The sequence below is a fragment of the Vigna unguiculata genome, chromosome 7 (assembly GCF_004118075.2).
Source record: "Vigna unguiculata cultivar IT97K-499-35 chromosome 7, ASM411807v1, whole genome shotgun sequence".
Taxonomy (NCBI): domain Eukaryota; kingdom Viridiplantae; phylum Streptophyta; class Magnoliopsida; order Fabales; family Fabaceae; genus Vigna; species Vigna unguiculata.
The window spans coordinates 30,433,294-30,450,009 of NC_040285.1; the positions used below are offsets into that span (position 1 = coordinate 30,433,294).

Here is a 16,716-nt window from a genome sequence, read left to right on the forward strand (position 1 = left end):
TTTTAGATTATAATACCAAATAAAATTTAATGAAAACCAAAACATTTATTAAATTTGCAAACATTAGTGAAACCTAATTGATAAATTTAAAAAAAAATTAAAAAAATATAAAAGGAAAAAAATATTTAAATTAAAATATATTTTAAATGTTTGTTTATTTCAATATTTTAAATTATAATGAATCTATTTTTTATATACTAATAAGAGTTATAATACATCACTTGATCAAAATGATGCAAAGAACAAATAATAAACATAATAATAAATTTTTAATATAGATCTTGTATCTTTTGAACCACAATATATGTTGGATGGTGGTAAAAAAATATTCATGGCAATTACATTAAATTTTTATATTGTAGTAAATAAAACTTATTTATACAATTAGTGAAAAAATTAAAGTATGATTGTCATGAGTTAGAAAATAAAAAATAATTAGATAAAATTTATCGAAATAATATTCTACATGATGAAAATAAACAAAAAATAAAAATATTAAAAAATTAACAAATGTGTGTCTTATAAACAATTTGTAGACTATTGGAAGGAATCACACAAAGAAAAACAAATATTTAATTTAGGGTATGATAAGATGAAAAATATCTTAGAGATCTAAAAAAAACTTTTTAAATATCAACAAATATACTCAATAGTTGATACACTACTACAAAAACTCATGATTCCTATTAATTTTGTTTTGAATTTTTTTTGTAGGAAATACCTATAAATTTTGTTATGAAAAAAAAAATTGCAGGAAATTCTTGTATAAAACACTTTTTGCAACAAATTTTGTAGGAAATACTTGCGAATTCTATAATTTTGTAGGAAATAATTACCCACAAAGGAATTACCTGCCAATTAAAATTAAAAAAAAAAAATAGCAGAAAAAAGTCTTTTCTTGCAAATTATTTTAACAAATTTGCAAGAAAATTCTCATGTAATATCAGATTTTTTAGTAGTGGCTAAAAAAATGACGCAAAGAACAAATAATAAACATAATAAAATTTTATCATAGATCTTGTATCTTTTAAACTCCAATATATATTGGATGGTGATAAAAAAATATTCATAGCAATTACATTAAATTTTTATATTGTAGTAAATAAAAATTATTTATACAATTATAGTGAAAAAATTAAAGTATGATTGTAATGAGTTAGAAAATAAAAAATAATTAGATAAAATTTATCGAAATAGTATTCTACATGATGAAAATAAACAAAAATAAAAATATTAAAAAATTAACAAATGTGTGTCTTATAAACAATTTGGAAACTATCGGAAGGAATTGCACAAAAAAAATGTATAATTAAGGGTATGATAAGATGAAAAATGTCTTAGAGATCTAATAAAACTTTTCAAATATCAACATATATACTCAATGGTTGAGAAATAACAAAAATTGTTTTAGCGAAATAAAACAGTTCTTCAAATGAAACAAAAATTAATAATAGTTATAAGTAAAGAATTTTTGTTATATTACCCAGTAAATGGAATGTTTATGCTATTAAACACTTAAATTGAGAGTATTAAACATTCTCACGTGAAAGAAAAATATACAATAAATCAAAATTTAAAAAATAATAGAAATATTCAAATGTTATACATATTTTTTTTTAATTGACATACATCATTTTAACATAATTACATAAAGGTTATTATAAGATAAAAAAATATATTAGAGATGCGAATGAGTTTCATGACAAACCAAATATTTAGAAGAAATAAAAAATAGAATATATATATATATATATATATATATATATATATATATATATATATATATATAGGATTACATTGTGAATATTTTAATAATTTAAACGAGGATGGAGATATGGCGGGGACGGGTATTATGGCGGAGATATATTCATCTCCATCCCCATCCCCATACCCAATTGAAAAAATTGGGGATTTCCCATACCCATACCCATACCTATATCCAGTTAATGCGGGGATTCTCAAACGGATACTGGTTCGAAAAATACCTACAGGGACGGGTTTATTTGCCGTCTCTAAGTTTGATGAGTAATATGCTTATAAATTTTTAAGATATCTAAATAATATTTTTAAATGCAAAGCAGTTATTTGTTTTGTATGCCTTTATAAATGGACGTTTTTTCTCAACGTTGATAAAAGTATTGTATTCGAGTTTAATTAAATTTTCTTTTTTTTATAAATTCATTATTTTTAATTGATTAGTTAATTAAAAAAATTTATTATATTAAATATCTAAAAGTTTATATTTTTTATTGAGTGTTTGTTATTTAATTTTACGAAAGCAAACTAGTCATCTTTATAACCTAACCATCTTTATACAATACATCTTATTTTATTGTTCTAAATTAATGATTAGGAAAATTCAATTAAAAATACCATTAAATAAAAAAAAAACTTAATTAAAAAATATAAAAAATTTAAACTCTTATTTTTTTTTTATAAATAGTCAAATATATATTATCTATTTAAAATCTAATTATTTTTTCTTTATTTTTTTGTTTATCTTCCTACTTATTATAGAAATGTTAATTTTACAATTTTCAAACAATAAAATACTCAATTTCCTAAAAAAGTGTCACATAGTTTAGAAAAGTCATAAAAGGGGAGAGAAAAGACTTTCCAACGTCCAAGAAAAACTCAAGTCAATATTGTCGACTTAATTTTAATTATTTGAAAAGAAATATAGTCATTATTTATATTTAAATCAAAACACACTAAGGAGTTTTAATTTTTGCTTTCACGTCTTGTTTCATCATGTATATCTTGAAAAAACATTTCATCATGTGAAATAAGACTATAAACTTTTCAAATTAAAAATATAGACGAAATACAATTGCTCCAAGGACTTCAATGCAATATTTATTTGTTGACCGAAAAAGTGTAAAAAATGAGTTATTAGATTGTAGTCGAATATAGATTTGAGTTTTTGACCTACCTACTTCGTTTATTCGTCTTCTTCCATTATTTGGAATACAGAAAACATTGACCCTTTATAAAAATATTTTTAAAGTTAAATCACATAATGTGACAACTTAATAGTAATAATGAAAAAAAATTGAAAACAATTTTTTTTTATGGGCTTTTAAAATTTCAAAATATTTTGAACTAAACTGTTTTTTTTATTACACACGACATGTCACCCTTGAAACAGTTCACATGTATAATCATAAATTATGAAGTTGTTAAGTTTTTTATTTTTTATTTTTTAAGTTTTGTTAAAATTATCGGTCCTAGTCATGAAAGGTTGGAGCTCTCCATCATGCGTTCCCACCGATGACCAAACTAGAATTAAGATTTTAGTTTAATTTGTAAGACTTGACGCTAATCCACACGCATAATTAAGACTAATAACTTAAAGGTAAACATGATTATAAAAGAGATTATACAGTGAAAATGGTCATACAAATTTTAGGTTTAAATATGATTTTAGTTTCTGAACTTAGATCTAAAGTTGGAATTTATCCCTATCCGAAATTTTGATACATTTTGGTTCTTAAACTTAAAAAATGAATAAATATAGTTCTTTTAACCCAATTAAGTTAACATTTTTTGAGGTGTCGAACGCATTTCACAATAGATATTAATTCGAAGATGTGTCAAACGGTGTAAACAACTTTCATACTAACATAAAACGCGTTTGACATGTCAAATATAATTAACGTAATCAGGTTAAAATGACTATATTCATTTATTTTTAATATTTAGGGATCGAAATGTATCAAAATTTTAGACAAAGACGAATTTCAATTTTGAATGAAAGTTCATCAACTAAAAACATACTAAACCCAAAATTTTAGATATGAACTACTAAAAAAAAAAATTCTCTATGAATGAGAATTTTCTTTAAAAAAATATTTACGTAAAACGAGATAACGTGTAAACACTTAAAGAAAAAAGTTAATTTTCTTTTCAAGGACATAATCCAATTTAAATTGTCAATATAGATATTATAATTTAGATCAAAAGTGTCAAGATTGCAAAGAAGAAAAAATTACATTTCTACAGAAAATGAAAATAATTATAAACTTAACTATTGATATTATCGTCATAATCATCCATCATTAAAAAGATAAATAATAATTAAATCAATAAAGAATGACGAAGCTACAACTTTTAAGTCAATATCATCGTTAAAAACTATAATTAATCATAAACTAAAATATATTTCATAATTAAATAACGAAAATTTATATTTAGTTCATTATGTAATAATTACATGTATACTTATTTTTTTATTATTTACTATATTACGGTTAAAATATATCTTAGTATTTTTTAGAATTGTTATAATATGTGTGATACTAAATTAATTAAGGATGTAAATACATTTTACCGAGGTAAATTTATTTTGTTATAATATTAATAAACTGTAAAGATGAATAGTTAATTAAAAAAATGAAAGGCGAAATATAGTCTGGTTTGATTAAAAAAAAGTGTCTAGAAATATAGGCATCTTCTAAATAGACTCACAAATTGAATATTTTAAAAAAAAAAATAATACTAAATAAACTGCTCTTAAAAAAAAAACTTAAAAATGGTGCTTGTAATTTATTTATTTATTTTCAGTTAAGTATTATTTTGATGTTATAATAATAAATAAAACTCACTTTCCTTTAAACATAATTTATTTTATGTAGGAATTTTGAGAGGTGAGATTTTTTTAACTCATACATTGAAAGGGTCAACGGAAAATTTCTTTAAAAGTTCATTAAAACCGATTTAGAGGTTATGATAGTGAAATCAATAAGATGATTGTCCTACGATACCTCAAATATGATTGCTAGAAAAAGTGTGACCAACATGATACTTATGACAAGTACTATAATTAAGGCCCATTATCATAACTTTTAGAACAATGGTTCGTTTTAGAACAATGTTATATTGACAATCAAATTTTATCAATTTTTTTTAACTTGGAAATGTTATTTTTTAATTGATTTAAAAATATAAAAAATGTGAAAATAAAAAATAAGAAATTATTTAAAGGATGACACATCAAATTGTAAAAAAAAATTATTAAAATTTAGTCGATAAATTTTTTTTTCCTAACTTTTAACTTTAACTTTAGAGATTCTAATAACCTGAGTGATTCTCATTACAGTATGATTTATACACAACCCCACCAAGATTTTCAACTTTTATGTTTTAATACTTTTCAACACTTTCTCCTTTTCTTCTTCTCATCCTTCAAATGTACGACAATGAGTAATTGGATTAGATCACCATGTCAAACTTCGAATCAGAAGTCATAACTCGAGAAGAGGGCGCACACCAATAACAGTTCACACACATACACACACTTGTATGTTGCTTTAATTATTCCTATTACAATCACGTTTGTATCTTCCACTTCCAACTAAACCAAATATTTTGCAAGTGGATAAAAAAAATATATAATACCCATTGGTTCAAACCTGAAACAAGCCAACGATAAGCCGACAAACACCTGTATGCTCCAACTTGCATGGCATCAGATCCATTCCACTATTTATTTGTCAGACCAAAATGTTTCCTCAGTTTCAACTTCTACCTTTTTGCTTCCTTCATGTGCACAAACTCAACACTTAATCAACTATTTCCAGGCAATTTCAGCCCCTCCTAACAGAGCCTAAAGCCCAAAACATCACCATTCTTTGATCTTCTTGCACGCTGCAAGAAGGTAAGTGTTTATTCCCTCTTAAACCTTTGCCACCACTCTGTCATATTTGTCTTTGTGGTACCTTGTGGTTCCTTCTTGCTTCTTTCAGTTCCTCCTATGGGGTGTCTCTTGCTGCTTCTGTGTTTTTCTAGTTTTTTATATGCTGTTTCTGCCTTAAACTCTGATGGGTTGGCTTTGTTGTCCCTCTCCCGGGACTGGGTTGTTGGGTCTGGGGACATAAACTCTACATGGAAGCTGTCTGATTCCACTCCATGCTCGTGGGTGGGAGTGCATTGTGATAATGCCAATAATGTGAATTCTCTAAACCTCAGTAGATATTCTATTTTTGGCCAATTAGGACCTGAAATTGGACGTTTGATTCACTTGCAGACCATAGACTTGTCAGATAATGATATGTTTGGAAAAATTCCCCCAGAATTAAACAACTGTAGCATGCTTGAGTACATGGACATTACTAGAAACAACTTTAGTGGAGGAATACCAGAGAGCTTTCGAAACTTGCAAGATTTGACGTATCTGGATCTCTCAATTAATCGGCTGAGTGGTGACATTCCTAAGTTCTTGTGGGAATTTCGTCTCCTGGAAGAAGTGTATCTTAGTGACAACAGTTTAAGTGGTTCCATTCCCTCTAGTATTGGGAATATGACCAACCTTATCACACTGGATCTTTCTTTTAATCAGCTGTCAGGGACTATTCCCATGTCCATTGGAAATTGTAGTAAATTAGAGAATCTGTATTTAAGAGGTAATAAATTGCAGGGAGTTATTCCGGAGAGTCTAAATAATCTCGAAAATCTTCTTGAGTTATTTCTCGATCGTAATAGTCTTGGAGGTACTATTCAACTGGGATCTAGAAATTGTAAAAAGTTGTCTGTTCTGTCTCTTTCTTACATTAACTTCAGTGTGCCTATACCATCAAGCTTGGGGAATTGTAGTGGCCTAAAAGAGTTTTATGCTGTAGAAAGTAACTTTGTTGGCAGTATACCGTCATCCTTAGGACTCCTTACCAACCTTTCTATTCTAGTGATTCCACAGAACCAATTGTCTGGGAAAATACCTCCACAGATTGGTAATTGCAAATCCCTGGAAGAGTTGTATTTGCATACCAATGAACTCGAAGGAGAAATTCCTAGTGAATTGGGAAACTTGAGTATATTACGCGAACTTTTGTTGTTTGAAAACCATTTGACAGGAAAAATTCCACTTGGCATTTGGAAAATTCAAACACTTGAGCAGGTACACGTATACATTAATAACCTTTCAGGTGAGCTACCTCTTGAGATGGCACAGCTTAAACATCTTAAGAATATCACCTTCTTTGAAAATCAGTTCTCCGGAGTCATTCCTCAAAGCTTAGGGATCAATAGCAGTTTGGTTGTGTTTGACGTCACGGATAATAATTTCACCGGTCCCATCCCACCAAATGTTTGCTTTGGAAAGCAATTGGTCAGGTTGAATATGGCTGGCAATCAACTTTATGGCAGCATACCACCTGATCTTGGAAGATGCACAACTCTTGAAAGGCTGAGACTTGAACAAAACAATTTCTCCGGGCCACTTCCTGATTTTGAAACTAATCCAAATCTCCTTCATATGAACATCAACAACAACAATATCAGGGGTGAAATTCCATCAACTTTTGGAAACTGCACAAATCTCTCTCTTTTAGATTTATCCGTTAACAGCTTGACAGGTCTTGTACCCTCGGAGCTGGGAAACCTTGTGAATCTCCGGACTTTGGTTCTTTCTCACAATACTTTGAAAGGTCCTTTGCCACATCAACTGTCAAACTGTAACAAAATGATCGAGTTTGATGTTGGATTCAATTTCTTGAATGGTTCGTTTCCATCAAATTTTGGGAACTGGACTGGATTAACAACTTTAATTCTCTCAGAGAATAATTTTGATGGTGGTATTCCAGCATTCTTATCAGAATTTAAAAGGCTCAATGATTTACAACTTGGAGGAAACATGTTTGGAGGAACCATTCCTAAATCAATTGGAGAACTGGTGGATTTGATGTATAATCTAAATCTAAGTGCTAATGGGCTGATAGGTGAGCTTCCTAGGGACATCCAGAACCTGAAGAATCTTGTACAACTGGATCTATCTTGGAACAATTTGACAGGAAGTATACAATTTCTCAATGACCTCAGTTCATTATCTGAGTTCAACATTTCATACAATTCTTTTGAAGGTCCTGTGCCACTACGGCTAACAAGTTTAACAAATTCTTCTTTATCTTTTTTGGGCAATCCTGGCCTATGTACCTCAAATTTCACTGAAAACAGCTATTTAAGGCCCTGTGACATAACTTCAAAAAAGTCAGAAAAGCTCAGCAAAGTTGCAATCACGATGATAGCACTTGGATCCTTAATATCACTCGTTCTGCTGCTGGGGTTAATTTATATATTTTTTATCAGAAAAATTAAGCAGGAACCCACAATCAACGAAGATGATAATTCTCCACCCCTTCTCAATATGGTTATGAAAGCTACAGAAAATCTAAATGATCAGTATATTATTGGAAGAGGAGCTCAAGGAGTTGTCTATAAAGCAGCACTTGGTCCAGACAATATTTTGGCTATAAAGAAGTTTGTATTTGCTAGTGATGAAACGAAGAGCTCAAGCATGACCAGAGAAATTCAAACCCTTGGAAATATTAGGCATCGAAATTTGGCAAAAATGGAAGGCTGCTGGTTGAGAGAAAACTATGGTCTCATTGCATACAAATACATGCCAAATGGAAGTCTGTACGATGCTTTGCATGAGAAGAAGGGATCTCATTCCTTAGATTGGAATATCCGGAATAAGATAGCTGTTGGAATTGCTCATGGATTGGCTTATCTCCATCATGACTGTGATCCTGTCATTGTGCACAGAGATATCAAAACAACCAATATACTTCTAGATTCTGAGATGGAGCCCCATATTGCAGATTTTGGTATTGCCAAGCTTTTGGATCAGCCTTCTACCTCCACACAGTCAATATATGTCACTGGTACACTTGGTTATATACCACCAGGTAATTCTTCTACACTATCCACATAATAACTGCACCTATTTTTGTTGTGGTATAACAACATCTTTTATTTCTCAATGCTCCATAGTAAAATATTAAATGATTGCTTATGACAGAGAATGCTTATACAACAACAAAGGGTAAAGAGGCCGATGTATACAGTTATGGTGTAGTATTGCTGGAGCTGATATCCAGAAAGAAGGCATTGGATCCATCATTTGTAGAAGGAACAGATATAGTTAATTGGGCTAGATCTGCCTGGGAGGAAGCAGGAGTTGTTGATGAAATTGTTGATTCAGAGTTGGCTGGTGAAATTTCAAATTCTGAAGTTACGAAACAAGTTACAAAGGTTCTTTTGGTGGCTTTGAGATGTACATTAAAGGATCCACGCAGCAGACCAACGATGAGGGATGTTATCAAGAATTTGTATGCAGATGGTAAAAGCTCCACATAAGAAAGATGTTATAGTTTTCTTAAGGCTTAGTTCCCATTGTATAATCATGACAAGGTTTTATGTTTCACCTGTTGTGGTGTTGTTCTTTTATGTACAAAGTTTTGTTTCTACATTCAATCAGGCATTTATGCATACTCTATGAAACTAAGTTCAGTGTTTTTTCACGACTTTTTATTGGACTTCTTTGACAGTATAATGAGTTATTGGATTATTCTTGAGCATGAGAATATTCAGGAACAGGATTAGAGATAAACCTTGACACTGAAAAGTATTTCCGAGTTCCTCCTGGGCATCCAATAAAATTAAAATCATGCAGAGAATATTAGCATGTCTCCTGCAGAAGATGACAAGCAGAAATGAGAAAAATATTCCTAACGGTATTTTTATAACATTGTTTCATGAAAAAATTTCAAAGCCTTCTTAATATTTCTAAATCCTGAGCCGCAAAGCAACTACCTGTTGCTACTCACTGTGCATCAACCAACTTTGGATCCTTTATAGGGACAGAAATATATTATTATAAGCAAAAGTTCCTAACTTTTATACTGTTACCTGGATCATGACCAAGGACTTGACAATGATAGAAAAGAAAAATATTTACATATCGTAAACCAACAAAAGATGAAAAGCCCTCTCTCTATTTGATCCAAAATATTTTCATTCAAATCAATATTCACCAAGATTCTCTCAAAATTAACATATATAGTATTTTTTGTAGCTTCATCCAAAGAAATCGGTGTACAAATCTCATTGTCGATAGGAAATAAAATGTTTAACTCTTACCTATCTTGAGCATGAGAAACCTTGGGACTGAAATTGGGATTTTAGTGTGAAATTCGAAGGAAAGATGGGTTAAAAAAACCTGCGGAAAAGCCAGACTCTACGTTTTAGAAAAAAATTCTCACAGGCGGTTTATAGGATGAGAAAAATATGTTCTTTTATATGTGAAATACACATTATGTAAATAATAATAATAATAATGTATTACATAATATATAAATAATAATGTCGTATTATATACACATAATCTATGATGAAATTTGTCATTTTTGATAGACATGTTTTATATTTTACAATTTTGTTTTCAATTTGTTTTAACAATAAAGAAACAAAAATCAATGATAATATATAATATTCTTTATTCTGATTAACACATTTTATATTTTTTTAAATTATATTAAATATAAATATAAATTACTCATTAGGTAACAATTTTTTGACAATCTAACAAGTAAAAGTTGACATTAAATAATTATTAACGTCAAATTTGGGTTGCACACACATGCAACTCTAAAATTATATACATTAATTTATTAATAATGACCTTTAAGATCGACTCTAACTAATAGATATTAACTTTTAATTTTTAAATCGATGTGTTTATGGAAACAACTAATCTTTAGAAAAAGTGACTTAAACAAAAAACTATACTCACACACCACTAAAGTGTTTTCATGATTAAAAGAATTGGAAATTCACATATGTTACGATCTTCAATGAAAGTTTAATTACTGAAATACCAATGATAAAATAGATGAAAAGTTTAATAAATCTGATACTTAATTATAGTAATGAGAAAAAGACATCCTCAACAAACTAAATTAAAAAAATAAAAATTGTATAAAATATTTCATGAGACAAAATTCCTAAATTCAAATATAAGCCCTATTGTATTTAAGGATATCAAAAAATCCGTACTCGCGAGTGTATACGGATAAAACCCGCAACAGGTAGAAAACAAATATTATAAATGGATACCCGCTATCTGCGAGTACGAGTATTTTTGATATTTCGCATGTTAATGGGACAGATACGAGTATCATAGTATCCGTACCCACTAAACTTTAATTCACAAATATATATATATATATATATACATATATATATATATATATATATATATATACATACATACATACACACACATATTAGTAAAATATATTCTAACCTAATTTTTTATAAGTTGCACATTTTGTCTTCTATCTTCATTCTTCTAGCTTTAAGTATTGGTATGTTGTCTTCTTTCATGTATATCCCTTGACATTCTTCTCTTCCCTTTCTTTGAAATTGAGTATATACATCAAATCCTAATCCTATATAGACAATAACGTCTATGGTATGTTTATTGTAAAATGATGAAGGTAACAAAATAAGAATATTGACATGTGACAGTTGAAGTTTATTAACTTTTAAGAATTGAATTTTATTAAGTTTTAAGAATTGAAAAATATGGTTTCATATGGTTTCCTTATTTAACTGATTTTATGGTTTATTATTTTAATGTTTCGTGAGTTTCGTATGAATTGAAAATTACTATAGTATGACTTCTATCATTTTAATAGCATTTTTGTTTATTATTTTATTATTTCATGGGTTTCATATGTATCGAAAATCACTAACATATGAGTTTTATTATTTTTAATAGCAGGGGACACAATTTTGGTTTGTAAAGATTAATTACAGGTATAATTTATGTATACTCACTAATGAAGGTGAAGAACAAGTGAAAATACTCCCGATGAAGAACAAGTGAAAATACTCCCGATGAAGAACAAGTGAAAATACTCTCAATGGAGGTGAAGAATAAGTGAAAATACTCCCAATAGAGGTGAAGAACAAATGAAAATACTCTCGATGAAGATGAAGAACAAGTGAAAATACTCTCGTTGAAGGTGAAGAACAAGTGAAAATACTCCGATAAAGGTGAAGAACAAGTGAGAATACTCTCGATAAAGATGAAGAACAAGTGAAAATACTCCCGGTGAAGAACAAGTGAAAATACTCCCGATAAAGGTGAAGAACAAATGAGAATACTATCGATAAAGGTGAAGAACAAGTGAGAATACTCTCGATAAAGGTGAAGAACAAGTGAAAAATACTTCCAATAAAACTGAAGAACAAACTCTAATGTTTTAGTGATTTTTTATTGTTTATGTTTAGAAACAATCGAATCACTGGAATTTCTATTGTATATAAACTTGAATTTCATTTAAACTTTATAACGGTAATCTATTTTATTTTATTTAAATTTATAATTAAATATTTATTTTTTAAATAATTTTATAAATATTTACAAATATCCAAAAATACTCGTAAATATATAAAAAAAATAAGATACCATATATTAGATACCCAATAAATATAAATATACAGTACAAATATTTATGCGGTGAATACAGTACGGAAACTACCCGAAATGAAAAATAGAAATAATCCTTCCTCATTCTCACTCGAAGGCGGAAAGATTCTAAAAGATTAAATTAAAAAATTAAAAAAAAAATAAATAAATCGTGGAGCCAGTGAAACATTGAAAGTTTGTGTTCAAATTAAGTTTGCAAAAGGAAGTTTCTACATAAGTGATTTTTTAGACAAAAACATGTCAGAAAACCTTCTTCGTTCTCGAATCTGAGGATTTAACATGCTCATTCTCTGTCCATGGTTATAGTGTGATTCCCGTAAGCCATATATGTTGTCATGAATACCTCTGAATCCGACCACCATGTTCTTCCCAATCCAGAATCACATTCATTCACATCAAAATGCAGAAAATTTTCATTGCACTCATTCTCTCTCTTGGTTCTCCTTACGTCAATCTATTGGGGATTCACAACAACAAACTATTACAAAGTTCACCACTTGAAATACTCCCTCACATCACCATCAATTATGCGTGCAATTGAGTCTCTCTTTTTACCCTCAAAACCAGTTTCTGTGCCCTCCTCCAATCACTGTGTGCTATGGATGGCCCCTTTTCTTTCAGGTGGTGGGTATAGCTCCGAAGGTTGGTCCTACATTTTGGCCCTTCATGGTCACAGAAAAATGCAATCTTTAAGGTTGTCGATTGACCATCATGGTGATCTAGAATCTCTGGCGTTTTGGAAGGGTTTGCCAATTCATATGAAGGACTTGGCACGTGAGTTGTACCAAACTCGGTGTAGAATGAACGAGACAATTGTCATTTGCCATAGTGAACCTGGTGCCTGGTTCCCTCCACTGTTTGAAACCATCCCATGCCCACCATCTTTTTACCATAATTTCAAGTCTGTCGTTGGCAGAACCATGTTTGAGACCGATAGAGTGAACGATCAACATGTGCAGCGCTGTAATACAATGAACTATGTCTGGGTTCCTACAGAGTTCCATATGTCTACATTTGTGCAAAGTGGAGTTGATCCTTCCAAGATGGTGAAAATTGTTCAACCTGTTGATGTGGAGTTCTTTGATCCGGGAAGGTACAAGCCATTTCGTCTTGCTTCTAGTTCTAGAGCAAAACTTGTGTTAGGTTCCCATGTGACGAAGAGCTTTGTGTTTTTAAGTATCTTCAAATGGGAGTATAGGAAAGGGTGGGATGTTTTGCTAAAATCATACTTGAAGGAATTCTCAAAGGATGATGGGGTTGCTTTGTACTTGTTGACAAATCCTTATCATACTGACAAGAATTTTGGTAACAAGATATTGGATTTTGTGGAGAGTTCGGGTATGGTAAAACCAGTAAGTGGTTGGGCTCCAGTCTATGTTATTGATAATCACATACCATTGAGTGATTTGCCAAGAGTTTACAAGGCATCTGATGCTTTTGTTCTTCCTTCCCGAGGGGAAGGATGGGGGAGACCAGTGGTGGAAGCCATGTCAATGGCATTGCCTGTGATTGCAACAAATTGGTCTGGACCAACTGAGTATTTAACAGACGATAATAGCTATCCACTGCCTGTGGATAGAATGAGTGAAGTAACAGAAGGTCCATTCAAAGGACACCTTTGGGCTGAACCTTCTGTGGACAAACTTCAGGTTCTTATGAGGCAGGTGATGAATAATCTCACTGAGGCTACAGCCATAGGTAGGAAGGCTAGGGAGGATATGATAACACGGTTTTCGCCTGAGATCGTGGCCGACATTGTTGCGGATCACATACTAGACATTCTACGGCAATAAGGACTATGAAGCTTCTGGTTCTGTTTCTGTTTCTCCACAGCTGCTATACTTCAAACCTGTCTTGTGTTGTGATTCATTCTCAAGGAGACTGAGATTGTTAGCGCACATATTGTTGACTTGTAGGGAATTGATTAAGGCTCAGCAAACTAATCAGTGGAAGGTAATGTCTTGGATAATTAATTCTCTTTCCTTTTGTGAGTTTTTGGTAGGGATATGCATTTGTGGAGGAACACAAGACTGATTCTCTGGGAAAATGTCCATCATTTTGGAACTATATCTGGCTGGTTAGATGGGGATTTGACCAGATAAACAGCATCATTTATGCTTTCTCTTTTGATTAACTTGAAAGCAAAATATAATTCCTTCCTTTTGCTAATTCTGACTTAGGGAATGGTAATGCTAGTGATATATAAAACTAGGCTTGAGTGTGAGGGAGAGATTTTCTAGAGTGTGCCGATGGCACATAATTACAACAAAACCTTATCTCACTAGATGATGTTGGTTACATGGATCATATGGCACTATTCAGCTCAGTTAAATAACAGATGTCTCTCTTGACAACTTCTTCCAGTGTCCTTCTTGATCTCCTTCTGATTTTCAGAGTACTAAAAAGTATACAATCTACTTCTCTCATTGGTGCTTTTGAAGCTTTCCTTTCACAAGTCCAAACTCCAAACCACCTTAATCAATTTTCTATTTTTGTTTCCTCAATTCGTGTTACACAACCTCCCCATGTCATTTCAACAAGTCTCACACTTGTCTCTTGTTATCCCTTTCAAGCCTAACACATTCACTACCATAAATTATAGTCAGATGTACAGCAGTATGATAAAGTTTGCCTTTGAGTTTGGTAGATTTTTTTTGAAGTCACAAATAACACATCATCTATTTCTCCATTTTAGCCATCTTGCTTGTTTCCTATGTGTGACATCAACATTAATTTCCTCATCATTTTGTAATATTGATCTTGAATAGTTAAACTAAGAAACCTGTTGTTTTGTATGTAAACGATAAGCACCTTCATCAACCACACGATAAGAAGTAAAAAGTACAAAATTTTACTTTGAAAACAAAGTATTTATTTGATAATCAGTCCATACTTTCTTCTTTAAGAAATCTACAACATCAAGTAAGTGCATCACTCTTTATTGTCTCACATCTATTCATCTATCATGTGAGCTTCCTAATTAATAATACCGTGGAATTTTTTGGGTAAATGTGACTTCTTATTTTTTTTAAAAAGAAAGGTGTGCAAAAGCATCACTATACAAGTTTGATATCCTAACTAGGTCAGCACCTCACTCTAGTATTGCACTAGTTCCGTCTTTTATCAGTCTAAACGTAGGAACACTTATTTGGGATTAGATATGTTGCAATTTAAACTAATTTTGCAGTTGTTGTGACTTTTGCCTGTCATTCACTTTATTGGAATCAACCAATTGTGAAATATCTCTGCTGATATGGATTAAATTGAAAACTTGAAACAGTAGCCTCCAAGGTTTTATTTGGGACCTTATTATTTTACTTTGATTGTTCCATGTTGCCGTTGTTGCACAGTGACCAAGATCATGTTGTATCCGACTGGCTGATTGTCTGCTACAGGACATTAATGAGCATTATTGAGCTGTGGTTTCTAGTTAAGATTGAAGCTCTGAATATCTTGTATGCTCTTATTGTGCTTGTTTTAAACTTCCAAAATTTTGATTGAACCATTATATGTCTGGTGACAGTATATATGGAAGGGTGTACCAAAACACCTAGAATTCTCACTTCTCCCAAACAATTGTGTTCTAGTACTTTTTTATTCTGTCAGTTGAATTCCTCGTACTTACATTCACTTTCAAAGAACGCCTGCAACATCATGAGTCAAAATATGTGCATATAAAGTTTGAAATGTTTTTAGCCAAGAAAGAATGAAGTTATCTTATGAAATTTCTCTCCCTGGACTAGATTACATAGAGGAGCGTAAATTGAAGGAGCAAATCAAGGACTGAATTAACAACTATTTGCACACTCATAAATCATAACTAATTATATAGTTTACTAAGGTTCCAAACATGTGCTAATCAGGTAAATGAATCTGGATTATCCTTAACTAGGTCCAGCTTTTCCTGGAAACCCAAGCAAGGTTCAGTTTCTTATTCCAAATGTTAAGAATATAGAGAAAACCTTGTTTGTTGATAAGCTCTACATGTTATATTCTTTTGTTACCATAACGTTGTAGGTAGCACTAGACAAGTCAGCGATGCATGCATGTTCATATAAATCATGATCTCATTTTATTGTCTACCATTTTGTAACAATCTAGGCTTCAGTCTTAAATGTGTTATCTTCCTGGGAGCTTGTGATTCGCTGTTACTTGACATTTGGCTTACGGCCTAATTGACTTCTGAAAATTTTCCATCCCTCAAATAGAGTTCTTGACTGAAAATTCATGTGTTGCAACTTGAATTTATTCATAAATAAGTTTATTTTGCTATTCATACTAGATTGTCTACTTTAACAGTTTGAGGGTGCGAAAAAATTTGAACTTCAGCCTTGTTTCCCATGTAACACCATTCAATATATGTAGTGATCTTCAGATGTAACAGATCATCTATCACCAGCAATGAGCAATTTTGTGGAGCGATGTAGAGGTTATATCTCAATGCA

General features: G+C 30.9%; 2 protein-coding genes and 1 non-coding gene across 3 annotated transcripts; all 3 read left to right on the forward strand.

The window, feature by feature from the left end:
- The first annotated feature begins 5,639 nt into the window (after positions 1-5,639).
- Positions 5,640-9,296, forward strand: LOC114189888 (receptor-like protein kinase). The gene is made up of 2 exons (XM_028078609.1): positions 5,640-8,681; positions 8,795-9,296. Exons 1-2 carry the CDS (start codon positions 5,753-5,755, stop codon positions 9,130-9,132), a joined length of 3,267 nt encoding a protein of 1,088 aa, XP_027934410.1. The 5' UTR covers positions 5,640-5,752; the 3' UTR covers positions 9,133-9,296.
- Positions 9,297-9,410: 114 nt separating this feature from the next.
- LOC114192838 lies at positions 9,411-9,517 on the forward strand. The gene has a single exon (XR_003606157.1). It is a non-coding gene; the product is annotated as a U6 spliceosomal RNA (small nuclear RNA).
- Positions 9,518-12,465: 2,948 nt separating this feature from the next.
- Positions 12,466-16,344, forward strand: LOC114190317. Its single transcript, XM_028079149.1, has 2 exons — positions 12,466-14,224; positions 15,622-16,344. The coding sequence occupies exon 1, from the start codon at positions 12,607-12,609 to the stop codon at positions 14,062-14,064; it is 1,458 nt and encodes a 485-aa protein (XP_027934950.1). The 5' UTR covers positions 12,466-12,606; the 3' UTR covers positions 14,065-14,224; positions 15,622-16,344.
- The last annotated feature ends 372 nt before the right edge of the window (positions 16,345-16,716 follow it).